The following is a 17280-nucleotide window of genomic DNA, read 5'->3' on the forward strand; positions in this document are numbered from 1 at the left end:
CACCAGATTGATGCTTTTAACATTTAAAAAAAATCTTCCTGGTGGTGCATGCCCCAAAAACAATTTTGAAATGGCCCTTGAGAGGAAAAAGGTTCCCCACCCCTGCTCTAAGCAGCCGAGCCGCAGCATTTAGTACGAGCTGCAGACGTGCCAGTGAGGTCTTGTTTAGGCCGGCATAAAGTGCATTACAGTAATCCAAACGCGTAGAAACAAAGGCATGAATTACACGCTCAAAGTCTAAAAAGGATTAAACTGGTTTAATTTTGGACAGGAGCCTCAAGTGATAAAAACTGGACTCAACCACAGAGTTTATCTGTGTATCTAATTTAAAAGCACTGTCGATTTTGACGCCCAGATTAGTGACCATGGGTTTTGAATATGGTTGCTGGGAACCCAGGTCAATGGAAGGGACATCACCATTTGGTCCAAACACAATGACCTCCGTTTTGCTCTCATTTCTATTTAAAAAGTTTAGCGCCATCCAGGCCTTTATGTCATTAAGACAGTCAACCAGGGGCATCAGAGAGCTGGTGTTTCTTAGGTATATTTGGGAGTCTTCCGCATAAAGGTGGTAGGAGACGCCATGTTTTCTAAAAATTTGTCCAAGGGGGAGAAGGTATAAAGAAAAGAAATGGGCCCCAAAATAGAATATTGGGGAACTCCACAGGATAGGGGGGCAGAAGGCAAGGCAAGGCAATTTTATTTATATAGCACTTTTCAGCACATGGCGATTCAAAGTGCTTTACAAAATAAAAAGACATTTAAGAACAAATACAGCATGAATACATAATTAAATGGCATTTAAAAACAGGCATAAAAAGCAAAGATAATGAAATTAAATAAATAAATAAACACAACAGGTACAGAATACATGACTAAAAAAGGCATACTGTAGTGTGAGTATGGGCAGCTCAATTAAAAGCAGCGGCAAATAGATCCGTTTTTAGTCTGGATTTGAAAATCGGAAGTGTTTCAGCGGACGTGCACGATTTGGGCAGTTTGTTCCAGATTGTTGGGGCATAATAACTAAAATCTGCTTTTCCATGTTTAGTGGTTATTCTCGGAACAGAGAGCAGACCCGACCCAGAAGACCTGAGACTCCTGAATGCCTCATAGTGATGGAGGAGGTCGTCTATATACCTCGGTCCTTAGCCATTTAGTGATTTAAAAACTAGCAGTAGTATTTTAAAATCAATTATTTGGTCGACTGGAAGCCAGAAGACAATGTAAAGTCACCAAGCCTGACAGAAAAGGATCTCTGGGACAAATAGGACCTGAACCACTCTAAGGCAGTGCCCCTGATACCCACACAGTGCTCTAGACCAGAGATAAGAATGGAGTGGTCAATCGTATCAAAGGCAGCTGTGAGGTCTAAGAGCATAAAGATGGCAGAGTCACAAGAGTCTTTAGTGACCAGGAGGTCATTGAATACCCTTAGAAGGGCAGACTCAGTACTGTGAAACGCTTTAAAACCAGACTGAAACATATCCAGGGTATATGCAGGAATCCTGAGGTCAAATTTAATACCTTTTAAGACCTTTTTTAAGACCCTTTCCATACATTTTAAGACCTCATCGCAACTTTGAGTTCTAACCGGTTACATTGGCACCTCAAATTTACTATATTGATTGTAAGATAGCACAACTAAACAGAGTGCAGACAGACTACTGAGGCCTCCTTTCCACATGAACTTCAACCTCTCTGTGAAGATCAGGTTTAATGCAGTATGCTGCTTTGTTGCTTCTGTACTCTGTGCTCTTTCATTCCAGTAAAACTCCTCAGAAACCATTAGAAACGAGTATTTGACCAATAAACAAAGCAATTGACAAAACTTTGAACTATGAAATATATTAAACTTTGGTGAGCTTCAGCGGGGTAATGCCATATAGGAGCTCCCTCACAAATACCCAGGGGTTAAATTGGGCTGGGGCTGTCCGGGGCTAAGCCCTGGCACATAGGACGATGCTCTGACGTCATCACCCTCACACATTTGTCATATGTTTACAAAAAAGGATATATATGTTATGACTTTTCTCGTTCTTAATATAGACTATATTAGGGTCGATATGTGTTGACTTTACTTTAAAATAGCAGATCTCTGTGACCGGATATAGTTTGGCTTAGACCCCGGCCCCACGAGGACGCATACGGAAAAACGCATACGCAAGCGCAAAAAAGTCTTCCGTTCACACGCATTCGATTCATTAACGTGTCCGTTCACACTAGACCGCTGGAAATGCTGGAAACGAGGCCTGTAAGTGGCGCTGCTCCTGCCACAAAATACACCAAAAGCAGCGAAGAAGACCCCGGAGCATGGTTGCCCTTCTGTTTATTCTCCGCGGTGGACGGCGTGTTCTCCTGCTGTATATCTCTCCGGTAGTCCACAGCAGATCAAAAACACCCACCTCTCCGCCTCTTCCAAGGAACAGACAGAGAGTGCGGCAGAGTTTCCGTTAAAAAAATGTTCCGCCGGTCAACATGTCCGTTAAAGTTTAAATCTTCCGTACAAAATTAGAAAAGTGCCGGTCAGAGGTCTTCTTTGTTATTTATTGAGCTTTAAAACAAATTCATAACGACTCTGTTCTCTGTATAATAATATGAGAATATTTAATAAACGGTGCCTGCCTCTCTTTTCCTCGCCCTCTTCTGACAGCCCAGCAGCAGCAGGAGACGTTGGGAGAGGGAGACGGGGCTATTTCATCGTTATCAGAAAATGATCATATAGGGCTTACACACGGAGCCTTTGGACCCCCCAGAGCGTTGCGTATGCTGGACTACCCACCTTGGGACCTGGGACCCGTTATCTTTACCGTAGTCGTTTAGTGCCCCCCCCCCCCTCCCCCACAGAGCGGAGCAAGGCAACGAAACTTAAAATAAGAAGCAGCATTTTACGGCGCGCTATGCATGGGGCCGCCTTGAGGGGGTTTCCCGACATGTCGTTTCAGTAAATTAAAGGGTGTTTCATGTTGTCGTTGCTGTGGGACTTCTTAATACCTTGGAAAATGCCGTTAATACTTTTTAATAGCCTTAATTTTCGCTAAATTGATTTATCAACTTTTAATACTTTTTAAGACCCCGTGGACACCCTGATATCAAAAATATTGTGTCCATGTATAAAAGACTGCAGCTGTAAGAGTACCGTTTTCTCCAAAAATGTTGAAATAAAAAGGAAACTTCGAGATGGGTCTTTAAATTTGAGAAGACAGAAGTGTCTAGATTTATTTTTGTTTTTTTATCAGGGGTGCTTGTTTAAAATAAACTGGCACAGAACCGGACTCTAGGCTGCTATTTATAATTGTATGGACATTAGATCCAATAGTGTCCCATATCTCTTTAAAAAGTGGAGGAGGGACTGGGTCTGTGGGACAAGATGAGGGTTTTAAATTTAGCAACAATGTCACTAAGAGATGACAACGACACAGGTCCAAACTGCTGGAAGACAGCAGTGCATGTGATGTCAATGGAGAGGTCAAAAGAGGGTGGTGAGATACTGGCTCTAATAGTGTAGATCTTGTCTATAAAATAGCAGAGACATTTTTTACAAACCTCAGTTGAAGCTTCAATTCAAGTGGATAAAGGAGAGTTTAACATAGCATCAATGGTTTTAAAAAGAACACAAGGTTTGTTTAAGTTACTAGAAATAATATCAAAAAAGTAACTGATCTTTTCAGCGTTTACAGTGCTCTGATACTTTCTCCAACTCTCTTTTAAAATGTCATGAGTTACATGAAGCTTGTCCTTCTTCCACCTGCGCTCAGCCTGCCGGCACTCACGCCTGGCAGCATGAGTGACGTCATTCAGCCAGGGTTCAGATTTAGCTCTGGGGCGCATGAGTTTCAGGGGAGCAACAATGTCAAGAGCTCCAGTGCAGGAAGAGAGAAAGGCTGAAATTAATTGCTCAGTGTCCAGGGAGTCAGAGGACATAGCATCAGACTGGGATAGGTTTACAAAGGCAGGGGAGAAACTAGCAGCAGTTGAGGGTTTCATCATACGACCGTGACGGATAGGAGCGCATGATTTAAGACTATGACGATAGGGCAGAATAAAATCAAATAACACAGGCAGGTGAGCTGATAAAGCTGCCTCACACACATTTACATTTGAAATGGGCAGGCCATGGGATAAGACTAGGTCTAATGTGTGCCCACTCTCTTGCTCTCCAGAGACATGTTGTATGAAGTTAAAAGCATCTACAACATCAAGAAAGTCTTTAGCTAGTGGTTTAGAGATACAACAGACATGCGCGTTCAAATCCCGACAATTAAAACGCTGTCATAGTTTGTCACGATACCGGCCAATAGTTCAGAGAACTATTCAGAAAATCTTTGTTGTACTTGGGCGGTCGGTAGACCACCTTCACGTCACATGCTGTGGACATGCTTTTTATAACGGAAACCTGGATGTCTGCGGGTGAGTCTGCTGCTTTTACAGAGCCATTGCCCCCGGACTGCAGTTAATCCGTCTCAGCTCAAACAGGCTCAGTTCAAAGGAGAATGAGATAGACGGCGTGGGTTTGCAGTATAAACTGCCCCTAAAGACAGTCGCTATAACTCCTCCACGACCCGTGATCTGGGGAAAATTAATGAAACTGCAGTCCGGGGGCAATGGCTCTGTAAAAGCAGCAGACTCACCCGCAGACATCCAGGTTTCTGTTATAAAAAGCATGTCCACAGCATGTGACGTGAAGGAGTCCTGGATGATATAAGCATCAAGCATCATTTTGACATAAGCAAAAAGGTATATTAGATCACAACCCTGGAGGGGTGCAAGATCGCTACTAGGTTGCCAAAGTTACCCCCCCCCCCCCAACCCTAGCTACTTGGGGGTCTGACGGGGAAGATTTCATTGTTTATTTTTCATCTTTGACATGTTAAAGAATGTATGATACAAATGTCCCTAATGTAGATTATGTAAAGAAAAGTCAGGTTATGAACATCTGAAAGGACTGTATGGATGTCCAGCCCACTGACCACTGGGAGGTGAAGATGCCGTAAAACAGAGTTTCGTCTGCCGGAGCGCCCTCTGCTGGGGGGAGGCTGTCTATGTCCTGGAGCACGTTGTAGGGCAGCTCGTTGTCGGCCTGGCACAGCAGCTGAGCTTTGGCAAACGTGGTCCAGCGTCTCTGCAGGGTCCGCTGACCCCCCACATCACTCTGCCAGGGGGAGGGGAACACAGCACTCATCTACACCACACTGATTCAGACACAGATACAGACACTGATTCAGACATCGCTGTGCCGCTGTCACTTGTTTGTTTGTTTGTTTGTTTGGAGTCCCCCACCCTACAGGGACAACTCTGAATAGAAGAGTCCTCTCCTGCTGATTTTCAGGTGTATATCAGTATGTAGTGTCTCTACTTTAATATTCAAAAGCTCTTTATTTTTCTCACACTGCCTGTGTTGCAGCACCTCTTTTCACCCTCTGTCTGAAACCAGAGCCCAGTCTGCTCTGATTGGTTAGCTGGCAGGCTCTGTTGTGATAGGACAACCTCTCAGAGATGTCCTGCTTCTTAGCCTATCACGTACAATATGTTGGAGCACTAGCCAATAGTAGTTTAGGGTTACATCCCGATGTCCTTATGTAACAAAAATAAACAAAGTTGTCCAATAGATTTTAGCCTCTGCAGACCATTTACATGCACCAAAACCTATATAACACACTATGGGAAAGCTAACAACACAAAAACACAATAGGGCCTCTTTAATGGCCAGTCTGAACATTTCAGCCAGCAGAACCTGGAAACATATGACTGTTGTTTGAGACAGACTTTAGTCCTTTAAAACATTTCAGACATTGTTTATTTAAGCGTTCTTGTTAAAAAGTGGGCCAACAGCCTGAAGAGCTATTTTTTTTTAAAACTCCATCTGCATGAGGCTGTTCATGAGCATAAAGACTTCCACAATGGCGAGCTTCAAGTGGCTGTTGCAAATCAGAGAACAGACTCCAGTGGTCCTGTTAGAGGAGCACTGCCATCACATCGTTACCCAGCCCATAATGATGCTGGGAATGTAGTCCTGTGTGTGATGAGGTCACAGTGGCATTGTACTGCCCTACATGCCGATGTGTTCCCTAGCATAAGGGGGACAGGATATTGGAAACACCCACCAAAAAAGAGTCATGAAATAAACTAACAATGAGCTCCACGCTAGAACATATCAACTCCTGAACAATACAGGCATCATAAACGTTTTTCAGAATGACATTAGTTTGTAAAGGTGAACCCAATAAAGGAAACACAGTAGTTATTGTTTATTAAATATTAAATGTATTCACAGAATGTATGTATATGAGAATACAAACGTATGACTGTGTGAATGAAGTAGAAATGTATGATTATAAAAATGTGTGCGAGTGCAAGAGTGAAAATAACATCAGATTGCAGGGTCCTTACCATGCAGATCTGAGACACGCGAGAAACGATGAACTTGTCGATGAAGTCGTACTCTCTGCCCACCTCACTGAAGAAGAAGTAGATCTTCTCCTCTTCAGGGATGAAGCTGGAGCTGATGAAGGTCGGGTCTACAACAGAGGGCAACGTTTGTGGGGATATGTCAACATCTTCTCTGTTGTTGTTTTTCTCTGTTCTCTTTTTAGTTTCAGTAGTTCACATATCCTCAAGTATGGTACTTAAAGGGGACCTATCATGCAAAATGCACTTTTGTACGTCTTTTATACATGAATATGTGTCCCCGGTGTGTCAGGGAACTCACCAAGTGTCAGAAAACACAAGAGAGGGTTGTGTTTACTGACACTTGGTGTCACTTGGTGTCTTTTCCTCCATACCTACATCTCTAAAAACGGGGCTGCAACAGATCTGATACAGACTGATACAGATTTGAAATTGTTCTGACGTCAGAAACGGGGTGCTCCGCCTATATGGGCAACTCTTCACCTATCAGGGGAATGAGAGGTTGCGTGGCATGTTAACAGCATGGTAACAGCATGGTAACAGCATGGTAACATGACGCTCGTGCCTCGCCCCCCTTCCTTTGTAGGGGGGCGAGGTCAGCTGCAGCTCATTTGCCACAGAATCAGCCCTTGTGAAGACAGGGTTGGAATAGAGCAAATAGAGCGAAATGAGGCATGGCTAAAATGCATGATGTGTTTGGTATTTTGAAAAAAAAACTTCACAGACATGTTTTATATAGGTATGGCCCTACAATGTATTATTCAAATATAGCATGATAGGTCCACTTTAAGTACCATTTTAAAGTACCTGTACTTTAACTAGTATGAGTACAAGTAAGTATTTTAGTTTACGTTTCAGGGTGACCCTCACCCTCCAGCCAGCCCAGCGTGTCATCCAGCTTCAGGTCCACCCTCCGGCCCTCACTCAGGTGTCTGGAGATGAGGGGCCGGTTCCCCCTGTAGTCTGCCACGGTGCCGGTGTACAGCTCTCCGTCTGAGGGGCACAGCACAATTCTGAGGAGCCTTCAAACTGAACACTGTTTCAACACGACAGCTAGAACCTATGTATGACATCATCATTAAAGGAACTCTAAAATGTACTAAACTGAAATGTTAGCTACTGCTATACAGGACATTCCCCTGATACTCTGAACAATCAGTTTGCTTCATGTTTTTGTGTTACTATTTAGTTCAGCATTACCTTGTCTGTATATTTTTCATTTTGACAGCTTTATCACCCTGCCAGGCAGTTTAATATAGGTATTAGGGCTGTCAGTCGATTAAAATATTTGATCGCGATTAATCGCATGATTGACCATAGTTAATCGCGATTAATCGCAAATTAATCGCACATTTGTAATCTGTTCTAAATGTACCTGAGAGGAATATTTTTCAAGTTTGTAATACTCTTATCAACATATGAGTGGATCTATATGCTTTATGCAAATGTTTATTATCCTTTGAACAATGACAAATATTCTCATGAATATTAAACACAACAACCACATTACAAATATTCGCCTCAATTCAATCTGGAACCTCTCTCATACAATAATACAATACAAAGTGTGTGTGTGTGTGTGTGTGTGTGTGTGTGTGTGTGTGTGTGTGTGTGTGTGTGTGTGTGTGTGTGTGTGTGTGTGTGTGTGTGTGTGTGTGTGTGATGGATCATTGGAGCTATGTGCAACTCAAGGCATATGCTCGAACGGGAGCTGCCTGGACGCTGCAATCATCTTGCGCGCACTATCCGTGCTGAGTGTGCTGACTTTTGTACAATGTCCCACTGTCTGGCTACCTGCATAAAGTCAAGTGCTCGGCGCAGTTGTCGGCGAAATGTCACTCCTCTGTTTTCTTAAACAGCTCCTTATATCCGTTAGCGCAGCTAGCTAGCACCAGATGCTAACAACAAAAACAATACACGTAAGGTTTCTCTCTCGCGCCACACATACACACACCCTCCTGGTCCTCCCAATGGCCAGTCGGTGCCTGCCCGGTGAGCGTGGAAGTGTGGTCTGCCGCAAGCGGACGGCAGGAGCGGGGCTGTCAGCATCAGCTTGTAGATGGTGTTTTAAACTCGATGCGCTCTGAAACTACGGGGCGGCCGAGGACAAAAAATACACATGCGCTAATCGCGTTAAAATAATTAGTGGCGTTAACTTTTTTTTGCGTTGACGCGTTATTAACGCGTTAACTTGACAGCCCTAATTGGTATATAATAATACATATTTAATATAGTGTTCATTGCAGACAAACCTTAGGTTAAAGGAAGGAAGTTGTTGCCTGATAATTATCCTGTGTTCCTCAAATCACATTTGAGTTTTTCTGAAGATAATCAGAAATATTAGTTATTGAGAGACAATAATTTGTTTTACACGTTACATTCTTTAGGCCAATTTCCAGCTTACTTGACATGGTGCCTGAAATTATTTTTAGTGAATATATGGTGTAAATAAAGAAACAGAAAGCCTGTGGGGTCCAGGTCTCATTTACAGCTCTCAAGGACTCAGTCATGTGCGGGCAGAAACCACAGTTAACACGGTCTTTGTTGTAATGCACTTTAAAGTGCTCCGAGTGGACGCAGAATAACAGCACTCTATATGAATGCAGTCCATTTAGAACTTTTGTGCTTTTGTTCAGAAGGATAATCTCCGCATATTAACACCACTCCATGAATTTTGAAGAGTAAACGCAATCTCCAGAAATAAAAACCTAAAGTTAGGCATTCAACAAACTACAGCAGGGTCACATGACTTCATCTCAACACGGCTAAGCTAAAGGAGGCTTAGGAGTGAAGACGGTTAGCAGTGTGATTTAGTCGCTTGTTAGCGACCGTTGTTTTTCTGATACATTGAAGTTTCAGACGTTCACCAGTGGGGTATTTACAGACATATTTTATGTTTAGAACAAAACATTAAATGATCTTCAGTTTGTTTTAACCACAGACCTTACTTCAGGTTTCTAACCACAAACATGTCAAATAAAAAAGTCGACTTGGATTTTTGACAATGGAGCCCTAAATGCTAAAATGCCAATGATGAAAACGTATTTCTGGGTTTAGGACTTATTCCTGCACCACTTTATATGTAGGTATGTTGGAGAAATGTCACATATAGTCTATAGATAATCTGTTAAAACATGTCGAAGTGTTGAATCACAGCTAATAAGTTGTTAAAGAGGGAACAGATTCTCTCGAAATGATTGCTGGGCCACCAACAGCTATAGAGTGAATATTGGTGGTGACATCATGGCCGCACTGACCTACGATGATGGCGGTGTTGCGTTGGTAGGGATCGTAGGGGCAGCGACCCCGGCCTTCATCGGGCTTCATGCTCATCATCAACGTCTCAGAGGTCTGGACAGAAAATATAGAAAGAATATAGAATTAAATAGAGATCAACAGATAAACCAAATGTGGCTGTTAAAGTAAACATGGTTATATTGCTTGGAATCCATAAACATTTTATACCTTCAAAAAGTAAAACCAACCAATCAGTTGAACGTCTGTGTAAACTCACAATGTAGGAGCAGCGGGGGCTGTAGGCAAAGGTTCCGCAGGCGTATATGTGAGTAGCGTTCAAGAACTGCAGCACACGGATGAAATTAGGACAGTCGGCCTAGAGAAAGACAAAAGACATAAAGTTAGATGTTTGAGTCCACCAAGATGTACAGCGAGCAGCGTGTGCCTCCTGGTTCCTCAGGGATGTTAGGATATCTTGGCAAAGCACGCTCTCAAACTAACAATTCACATTTCATTTAAGACTACACACCACTCTACACGGTGCTCTTTAACATTAACAGCCCGATATGAAAGGTGCATGTTATGAAAAGTGGTTTTGTTTTATTAGTTCTAAAAAGGTCAGGAGAAGACATTTTTTATTCACTTAGATTTTCCTACTTATCTAAATACAGTGATCAAACTCTCAAACTTGCCATTTCCTTTCCTTTCATGGCACACTGTTCCAGGTCTTTGTCTGAAGGGCTCCAGTCCAGCTGGAAGGAGAGGAGAGGAGCTGAATGCATCATACACACAAACTGCATATCAACGATTAAACACTCATTGCACTCATTACACCTTCCGTTACAAAGATGGAGTATTATGCGGGATGGAGGGGTCCATTCACATGACAATAGCTGCTAATGTAACAGGTCTTGATTTTGTTCATCTATTTTTTCAAATGGTGAATCCTATTGAAGGAATTCTACCCGTTTTATCTTTGTAACACTGTGACAGGATCCCTTGATCACATGATTCTCATACAAGCAGAAGAGTCATTGGAAATGATAGAGGCAGTTTATTTCAGTTTGTTTTGTGTAAAAAGGTTAAACAGTTTGGTCTCCTAGTGGCGTCCTCTGTAGACAGGAAAAATAAAAGGCTACAATTCCTACAGCGCCAGACTTTAAGAGACACAGATATGGGCAACCTATGGGGAAGAGGCTTTCCAGCTTTTAATCATAACATTTTTAACGTAATAGAAAAAAAGACAATCTAATTTGCTAACCCTTTTATTTGAGATGTGCCTCTTTTGGTTTTGATTTGTTAGACAAGGGGTTCCCAAACTTTTTCAGCATGAGACCCAAAACAGAAATGTTGTGCTACTCAAAAAATGTCATGATTTTCCATAATATCTACAGTTATAAACAAAGAATGCAACACACCATGAATTTAAAATGTAAATGAAAATATTTATTTAATTATAAAAGTGCATCGCAGCAATTAGGTTTCTCACCATAACAACCTTCCCTTTGAGCTTGCCCAGAAAAAAATAAGGATCAAAGCAGAAAGACGAAACATGGGACGTGCAGTCAAGTATATACAGTACACATTTAAATTATCAAAAGTGCAATATTAAGTTTGTCGCTAGCTCAAAAACTATGTACACACCATTTTAAACTAATTTAAATGAACAAAGAACAAACATGTTGTAAACAGAAAGGGACAAAACACTAACTGAAGTGCAGTGAAGTGTATTCAGTTAATCACAGGTGAAACCAAATTTAAATTATCAGAAGTGCAACATTAAGTTTGTCACTAGATCAAAAACTATGTACACACATTTTTTAAACACTTTTAAATGAACAGAGCTGTTTTAAAACACTCTGAGAGACAAAGAAACTCCAACACTTGGCAACTGATTAACTTTTTTTTTGTGGAGGCTGACTTGATAGGATGCCCTCAGTGCCCCTCTGTTCCCTTTGAATGCCTGAAAATAACAGAGAAGATATTATCATTAACATTGCTGGGTTATTGGGTGATTTTTAATACCAGCTGGCGTACGCTGTATACCCAATGTGGACCTGGCAACCGCATTTATAGCGCATTACATTACATGTTACTTGTTAGACGCTTTTATCCAAAGCTACTACATACTCAATACTGTGGGGAATCCCCACGGAGGGATTTTGACAGGGTTGTTGCACAAAAGACCCAAGCGCGCACAGAAGAAATCTGAGAGCAGACATTTCACGAGCGCACAAAAACAGCCTGAGTGCAAGGAGAAGGTTTTAAACTGGAACACAGGAAACCTGTAAGCGCAGCAATATATCTGAGTGCAAGCGTACAGTTTGAGCAGAAGCAGAGCAAATCTAAGCGCAAGCTGGCACTATTTGAGTGTGAGGACAGGGTTTGAGGGAAAGAAATACATATTCTGAACGTGAAATCAATAAAGTATGCTCTCAAATTTAAAGACCATGCTCTTGAATAAAGATAGGAATACAAATGGGGGTTATTCCCTATGTGCATCACACTGCAGCAGTCACGTCCGTGCGGCTGATACTTTCTCTCGCTTTCCTTCTCATACTACCTGTCACTTTCCCTCTAATCTTCCTGTGGATATTGTTTTGAAACACCGCTCTGTGCCGCTGCAGAATGTAGTGGACTCGCGGGATCGGGTAGAGGACGCGCGAGAGCGCGCAGCTGGCGGTCCGCTCCGGGGCTCAGTCTGCATTTCATCCAACTTTGCATTAACGAACCAATTTCACAACAGACCCTGACAAACTCACAAAAACACAAAACAAATGATTAAAATGAGTGACTTACTTTTCCGCCGTCAAAACACTGCTTCTTGAAAGACTCTTCTTTGCAGATGAAAAAATCCTTCGATTTGTCCCGATGCAGAGGATGTTTTGTTTGGAGATGCCGGTCCAATTTATTCATTTTCAAGCTTTCGTTACTGAGCACCTCTCCACATAAAACACACTGAGGCCGCTCCTCTTCATTTCTAACAGCTTTTGTGAAGCCAACGTTTAAAAACTCCTCTTTGTATCATCTTTTTGCCATCATGTACGATCGGGATTAATCAACAGACAATAAACAGACAGCGCGAAAACTTTCGCTGGGGACGCGTCAGAGCTGATACAAATACTATCTTTTATTTTAAGTTTATTTGTATTTAGAAAATTAAATCATTCAATATACAATGCTATATTGCATAATTTTATTTTCAAAATAAAAAATAAAATACAACAATTATTTAAAAAAAATATTTGCAAAGCAGCCATCAGCTCTGACGCTGCGTCTGTGTAGCAATGCATTTAACTGGCGACCCAATCAAAAATGGGTCGTGACCCTGAGTTTGGGAAAGGCTGTGTTAGACTATTGCACATTGACTATTTTCATTTTTTAATGTGTGGAAATTCATTTATTTTATTTGATTAACCACGAGTCACATAGCATTGAGCCATCATCAGAAGCCAGGAAAGTCAACTGTGGGTACCAATAACAAATAGAAAGATACCGGGTTGTCTGTTTAGGCGTCTGAATGGCTTTGAGCAGGGGTGTCAAACTCAAGTTTCATCGCATGCTTAGTTTAGCCAGATGATTGGCACCGTACTAAAATAAAAGCGGCATTAAACATATGATAAACTTGTGATATTCTTTGAGAGCTCTCGCTCCATGAATGTAACATATAAGGAAAGTGATGAGTAACTGCAGTAGTGTGACTGTTATCAGTGGTGGTGTCTCACCTGACTCCTCAGTGTGATAGCGTCCTGGTGGCTAACGTCCAGAGCTAACACAGCGTCCCGGGCCCCCACGTACAGCATGTCTTCGTCCTCACTGAGCAGCAGGGTGCTGGTGTTGCTGACCTCAGGGCTGCTGAAGCGGGTCACATGTCTCCCAGGACTCCCTGTTGGTTCACAGCAGGTAACACTGGGATTAGGAAACTTCACACATTTACCACGGACAATTAAAGCATCCAGATGTTCACAGGCTGCTGTCTGCTCATTTGCAAAGAGCATTTACTGTATCTAAACACATCCCTGAATACACCACATAAGCATTTGCTGTCCATATGCTCTAGTAATCATTATCAACTATCTCTTAGCTAGCCAATTCAACTACTGTAATACATCTGTAAATAACCGGGGCAATATATACTTCCACCTTTAATACTATCACTACTTTATAAATTCTAAACTCATTGGAAATACTACAAGTGTTACTTTTTGTTGTCCACCTGGATGTGTATTTTTGTAAATTGTAAATGTAAAAATGAACCAATAAATCGCTGAGAGGCTGAGGTCGGCTTGGTCGCTTTGAATAATGATTTGCTGAGATCCAAAAATGGTTTGAATAAAATCTTAATTCAATGAAAACGGTTGGCTTACTATGATATGGACAAGCATATAGTCTGTGTAATCCAGTTGTCAAAAGTTGCAGTCACCCTCTCTTCCACACACACCTCACACAGGTGGACAGGTATTATGTGGAACTACTTGAGCAGGTTGAGCAGGTCTCCCTTGAAAAAGAGATCAATGATCTCAATGGGATTCATCTGTATAAATAAAGGTTTGAAATGAAATGAAATTTATATTTACTATGAGTGCCACCAATATTCAATCAGAGCCAACTGATCCATTCCATAATTGATCACAAAATAATAATATAAACAAAAACAAATACCAACGTTTATCCAACCAAAAACCCTTATTAAATCACAAATAGGGATGTCCCGATCACCTGTTTTTGCTCCCGATCCGATTCCGATCATTTGATTTTGACAATCTGCCGATACCGATTTTTCCCAATCCGATCTTTATGGAATGCATTAAGAGAAAAAAAGGTAACAGATAACGGCTGGTCATCCAACGCGATGAATTCAGCTATCTTGGATGTTATTTTTTTGGCCTTTTCACTGTTCCGGGGCAGTTTCTCTTTCCTTTTAAAAGTCTATGATAGTTGTTTCAGTGCCGTCACCTGAGTGGCCGCTGTGTACTTGTCGTGTTGTTGTTGGTGTTTGTTTCTCAGGTGGCGTATTAGATTGGACGTGTTGAACGTAGCTCTGTTCTTTCCACCACGCGGAACCTCCGCCTTGCAAACATTGCATCTGGCTGTTACACTGCCTTCGCTTTCAATTTTATAATACTTCCAAACTCCTGAAATGTTCTCTGTCCCGACTCCCGAGTCACCAGCTGAACGTAGCCTCTCGTTAGCTTACTGCTACTATTATGGCGCGTTTCCACTGCAGGCTTCGCTCGGCCTCGCTCGGTTTGGTTAGGCCTTATTAGGCCCGGCTCACTTTAATGCTGCGCTTCCATTACAGTTTAGGAACTGGGGTAGTTACTATAGTAACGCAGTGTAGGCGGAGCCGTGACGTCATCTTCAATGAGCGCCCCAGAAAAACAACACAGCCATTAGCTCTTAGCACTCAGAGCTCACAGCTCTTCATATCTGTTCAGAAACTTGACAAAAGTTAAACAAGTACAAACCACAGACTGCCTGTGTCATGGCGAATACAGTCGCTGGTTTATTTAGGTCTGTATAGGCCGTTGTTGTGAGTGTGGACGGTCAGAGCATATATAACGTTAGCTTAGCCAAGCTCCATTTAGAAAACACGCATTTTAAAAAGGGTTTTTCGCCTGCCGTCTGTCTGCAGACTTGTCAAAGCATTAATTCATGGTTTTTACTAACCGGTATCAGTATGTTGTTACTTCGGCATCATTTTGAAATATGTATTACAATTAAATCACGGTCCAATATGTTCATCTTGTTGTAGTTGTAGCCCCCTTGCCAGCGATTCTCTCTGTTTAGCATACTCAGCCCGACTCAGCCTGGTTGTTCCTGGCCCTAGAACCACGATTTTATGGGGCCAGAAAAACTGTGAATTAGGACCCGCTAGCCGGTACTAGGCCAAGTGGATACGCAACCAAAAACGGACCCTGCACGGCTCGGCACGCTTAAAGGGAGCTACCCGCTGCAGTGGAAACGCGCCATTAGACACTGCGCCCTGCCCCCTCTGTTGCCAGATTTGCAGTAGGGCCTGGCTCATTTCGTGGCATCTGCAGGCAGTGGCAAGTACTTCCGGCATCTGCCACAGAGGCCGCTACTCTTAGGTATCTGTGGCAAGTACTTCCGGCATATGCCACAGAGGCGGCTCAGTGTTTCCCCTATATACAAATTGTGACGGCGCAGCGCAGCTGCTGAAATATGAGCGCCGCTGCTAGGGGGCGCCAGCATGGTACCAAAAAAAAAGAAAATAATAAAAAAAAAATCTTTACTTTTTTTTTTTTTCTTAAAATAATAATAAGTGGCGACCCTTTTTCATTTTTGATTGTTTGTTATGTGGATTTGTAGTATTTGTGTTACTGTATGGTATAAGGTGTATTTTTGCTAAATCTTGAGACATTGCCACTGTATGTACTAGGCAGGGCCAATTTCTGGCATAATACACAGGCAGTCGCCTAGGGCGCCAGATCTGGGGGGCGCTGCTCTGGGAGGGAAAAAACATTTTTGACCGTTGGCGCTCATCCAAATGTTCGGCCTAGATGTAACAACATTCATAATTAAGTAAATGTAACACCCTTTTCACCCCGGTTACACGTTTAATTTGCCCTGTACGGTGGGCGCTGTAAGTGATGAAAGTGGGGGATGTTGGCTTATCAGGCGCCCGCAGCTCACAGCCAAAGTGCGAGCGTGGTAGCGAGAGAGCGAGCAAGGGAGAGGGCGCACCGGTACCGGCGCTGTTGTTATTAGAATCTGGTGCTAGCTGCGCTAACGGATATAAGAAGTAGATGTTTCTACAACCAGGGTGGAGAGAGCTCTCCTGTCAGACGGAGAGGCTCAGTGAGGTAAAGGACTCTCTGAGTATTTAGATAGTTAATTTTAGTCTAAGTTATCTCAGTGGGTCTCAAACGTTTTGACTACAAAAATAATTATTAGGATAAATAAAAACAGGTTTGAAATCATTCCAATGTATACTATAGGACAGTATACCAAAAATATTGTTTAAAGTTGGAGAGATACAAAAATATGCATAAATAAATAAATGTTAACAAGGTAAAATAAGATATGAATGAACAACAAAAATAAAATAAGCTACATTTATTTGTTATTGGCTATGGTAGGTTATTGGTTATGTTCATATACTTATTTGATTATTAAAATGTAAACCAATCGTTTTCATATGGGCGTTTTAGAGTTGTACCCCCTAGATCAGGTCTCTAGTAATTGTGTGCTCAAAGTGCACCAGACTGAAGCATTTTACTGTAAAATGTTAAAAAACAAATCTTCCCGGGGGGGCATACCCCCGGACCCCCCTAGAGGATGTGACGTCCACCCCCCAATTCAAACATGTTTATACAATACTGAATACATTTGAAGCCATTTTGACGTCTATTACCTATGTCAATAAGTTTCTCTTTTTGCAGTGTATTTCTCTTTTGTAGAGATTTTTCATTTATTCTTTACATATAAAATGTCGGCTAAAATCTCACCTAAGGCAGCAAATTGTCTAGAACCGGCCCTGGTACTAGGCCTCAAGAGCCTTTCTTGTGCTGACACATAGAAAGAAATTGGCGGGGCGCACTTCGCACACACTAAAAAATTCCACGCGCTCTGCGCTCACATTATGCTGGGCCCACGTGCCTTAGCACCGCT

The 17280-nt window shown here is 42.2% G+C and overlaps 1 protein-coding gene and 1 long non-coding RNA gene across 3 annotated transcripts in view; both read right to left on the reverse strand.

Annotated features, from left to right (window-relative positions):
* Window positions 1-17280, reverse strand: part of sema4ab (sema domain, immunoglobulin domain (Ig), transmembrane domain (TM) and short cytoplasmic domain, (semaphorin) 4Ab) — a 79439-nt gene that overhangs the window by 38089 nt on the left and 24070 nt on the right. For both annotated transcript variants that reach the window (XM_079653320.1, XM_079653321.1), the window contains exons 3-9: window positions 13371-13531; window positions 10338-10397; window positions 9923-10021; window positions 9666-9759; window positions 7279-7401; window positions 6391-6518; window positions 4971-5152 (exon numbers count right to left, since the gene is read on the reverse strand). In XM_079653320.1, the coding sequence (XP_079509446.1) occupies window positions 4971-5152; window positions 6391-6518; window positions 7279-7401; window positions 9666-9759; window positions 9923-10021; window positions 10338-10397; window positions 13371-13531 (847 nt within the window). The remainder of the gene's footprint in view (window positions 1-4970; window positions 5153-6390; window positions 6519-7278; window positions 7402-9665; window positions 9760-9922; window positions 10022-10337; window positions 10398-13370; window positions 13532-17280) is intronic.
* LOC307021340 lies at window positions 11070-13355 on the reverse strand. The gene is made up of 2 exons (XR_013803131.1): window positions 12445-13355; window positions 11070-11608 (listed from the first exon to the last, which is right to left on the reverse strand). It is a non-coding gene; the product is annotated as an uncharacterized lncRNA (long non-coding RNA).

The sequence above is a fragment of the Notothenia rossii genome, assembly GCF_949606895.1.
Source record: "Notothenia rossii genome assembly, chromosome: 10".
NCBI classification, from domain to species: Eukaryota; Metazoa; Chordata; class Actinopteri; order Perciformes; family Nototheniidae; genus Notothenia; species Notothenia rossii.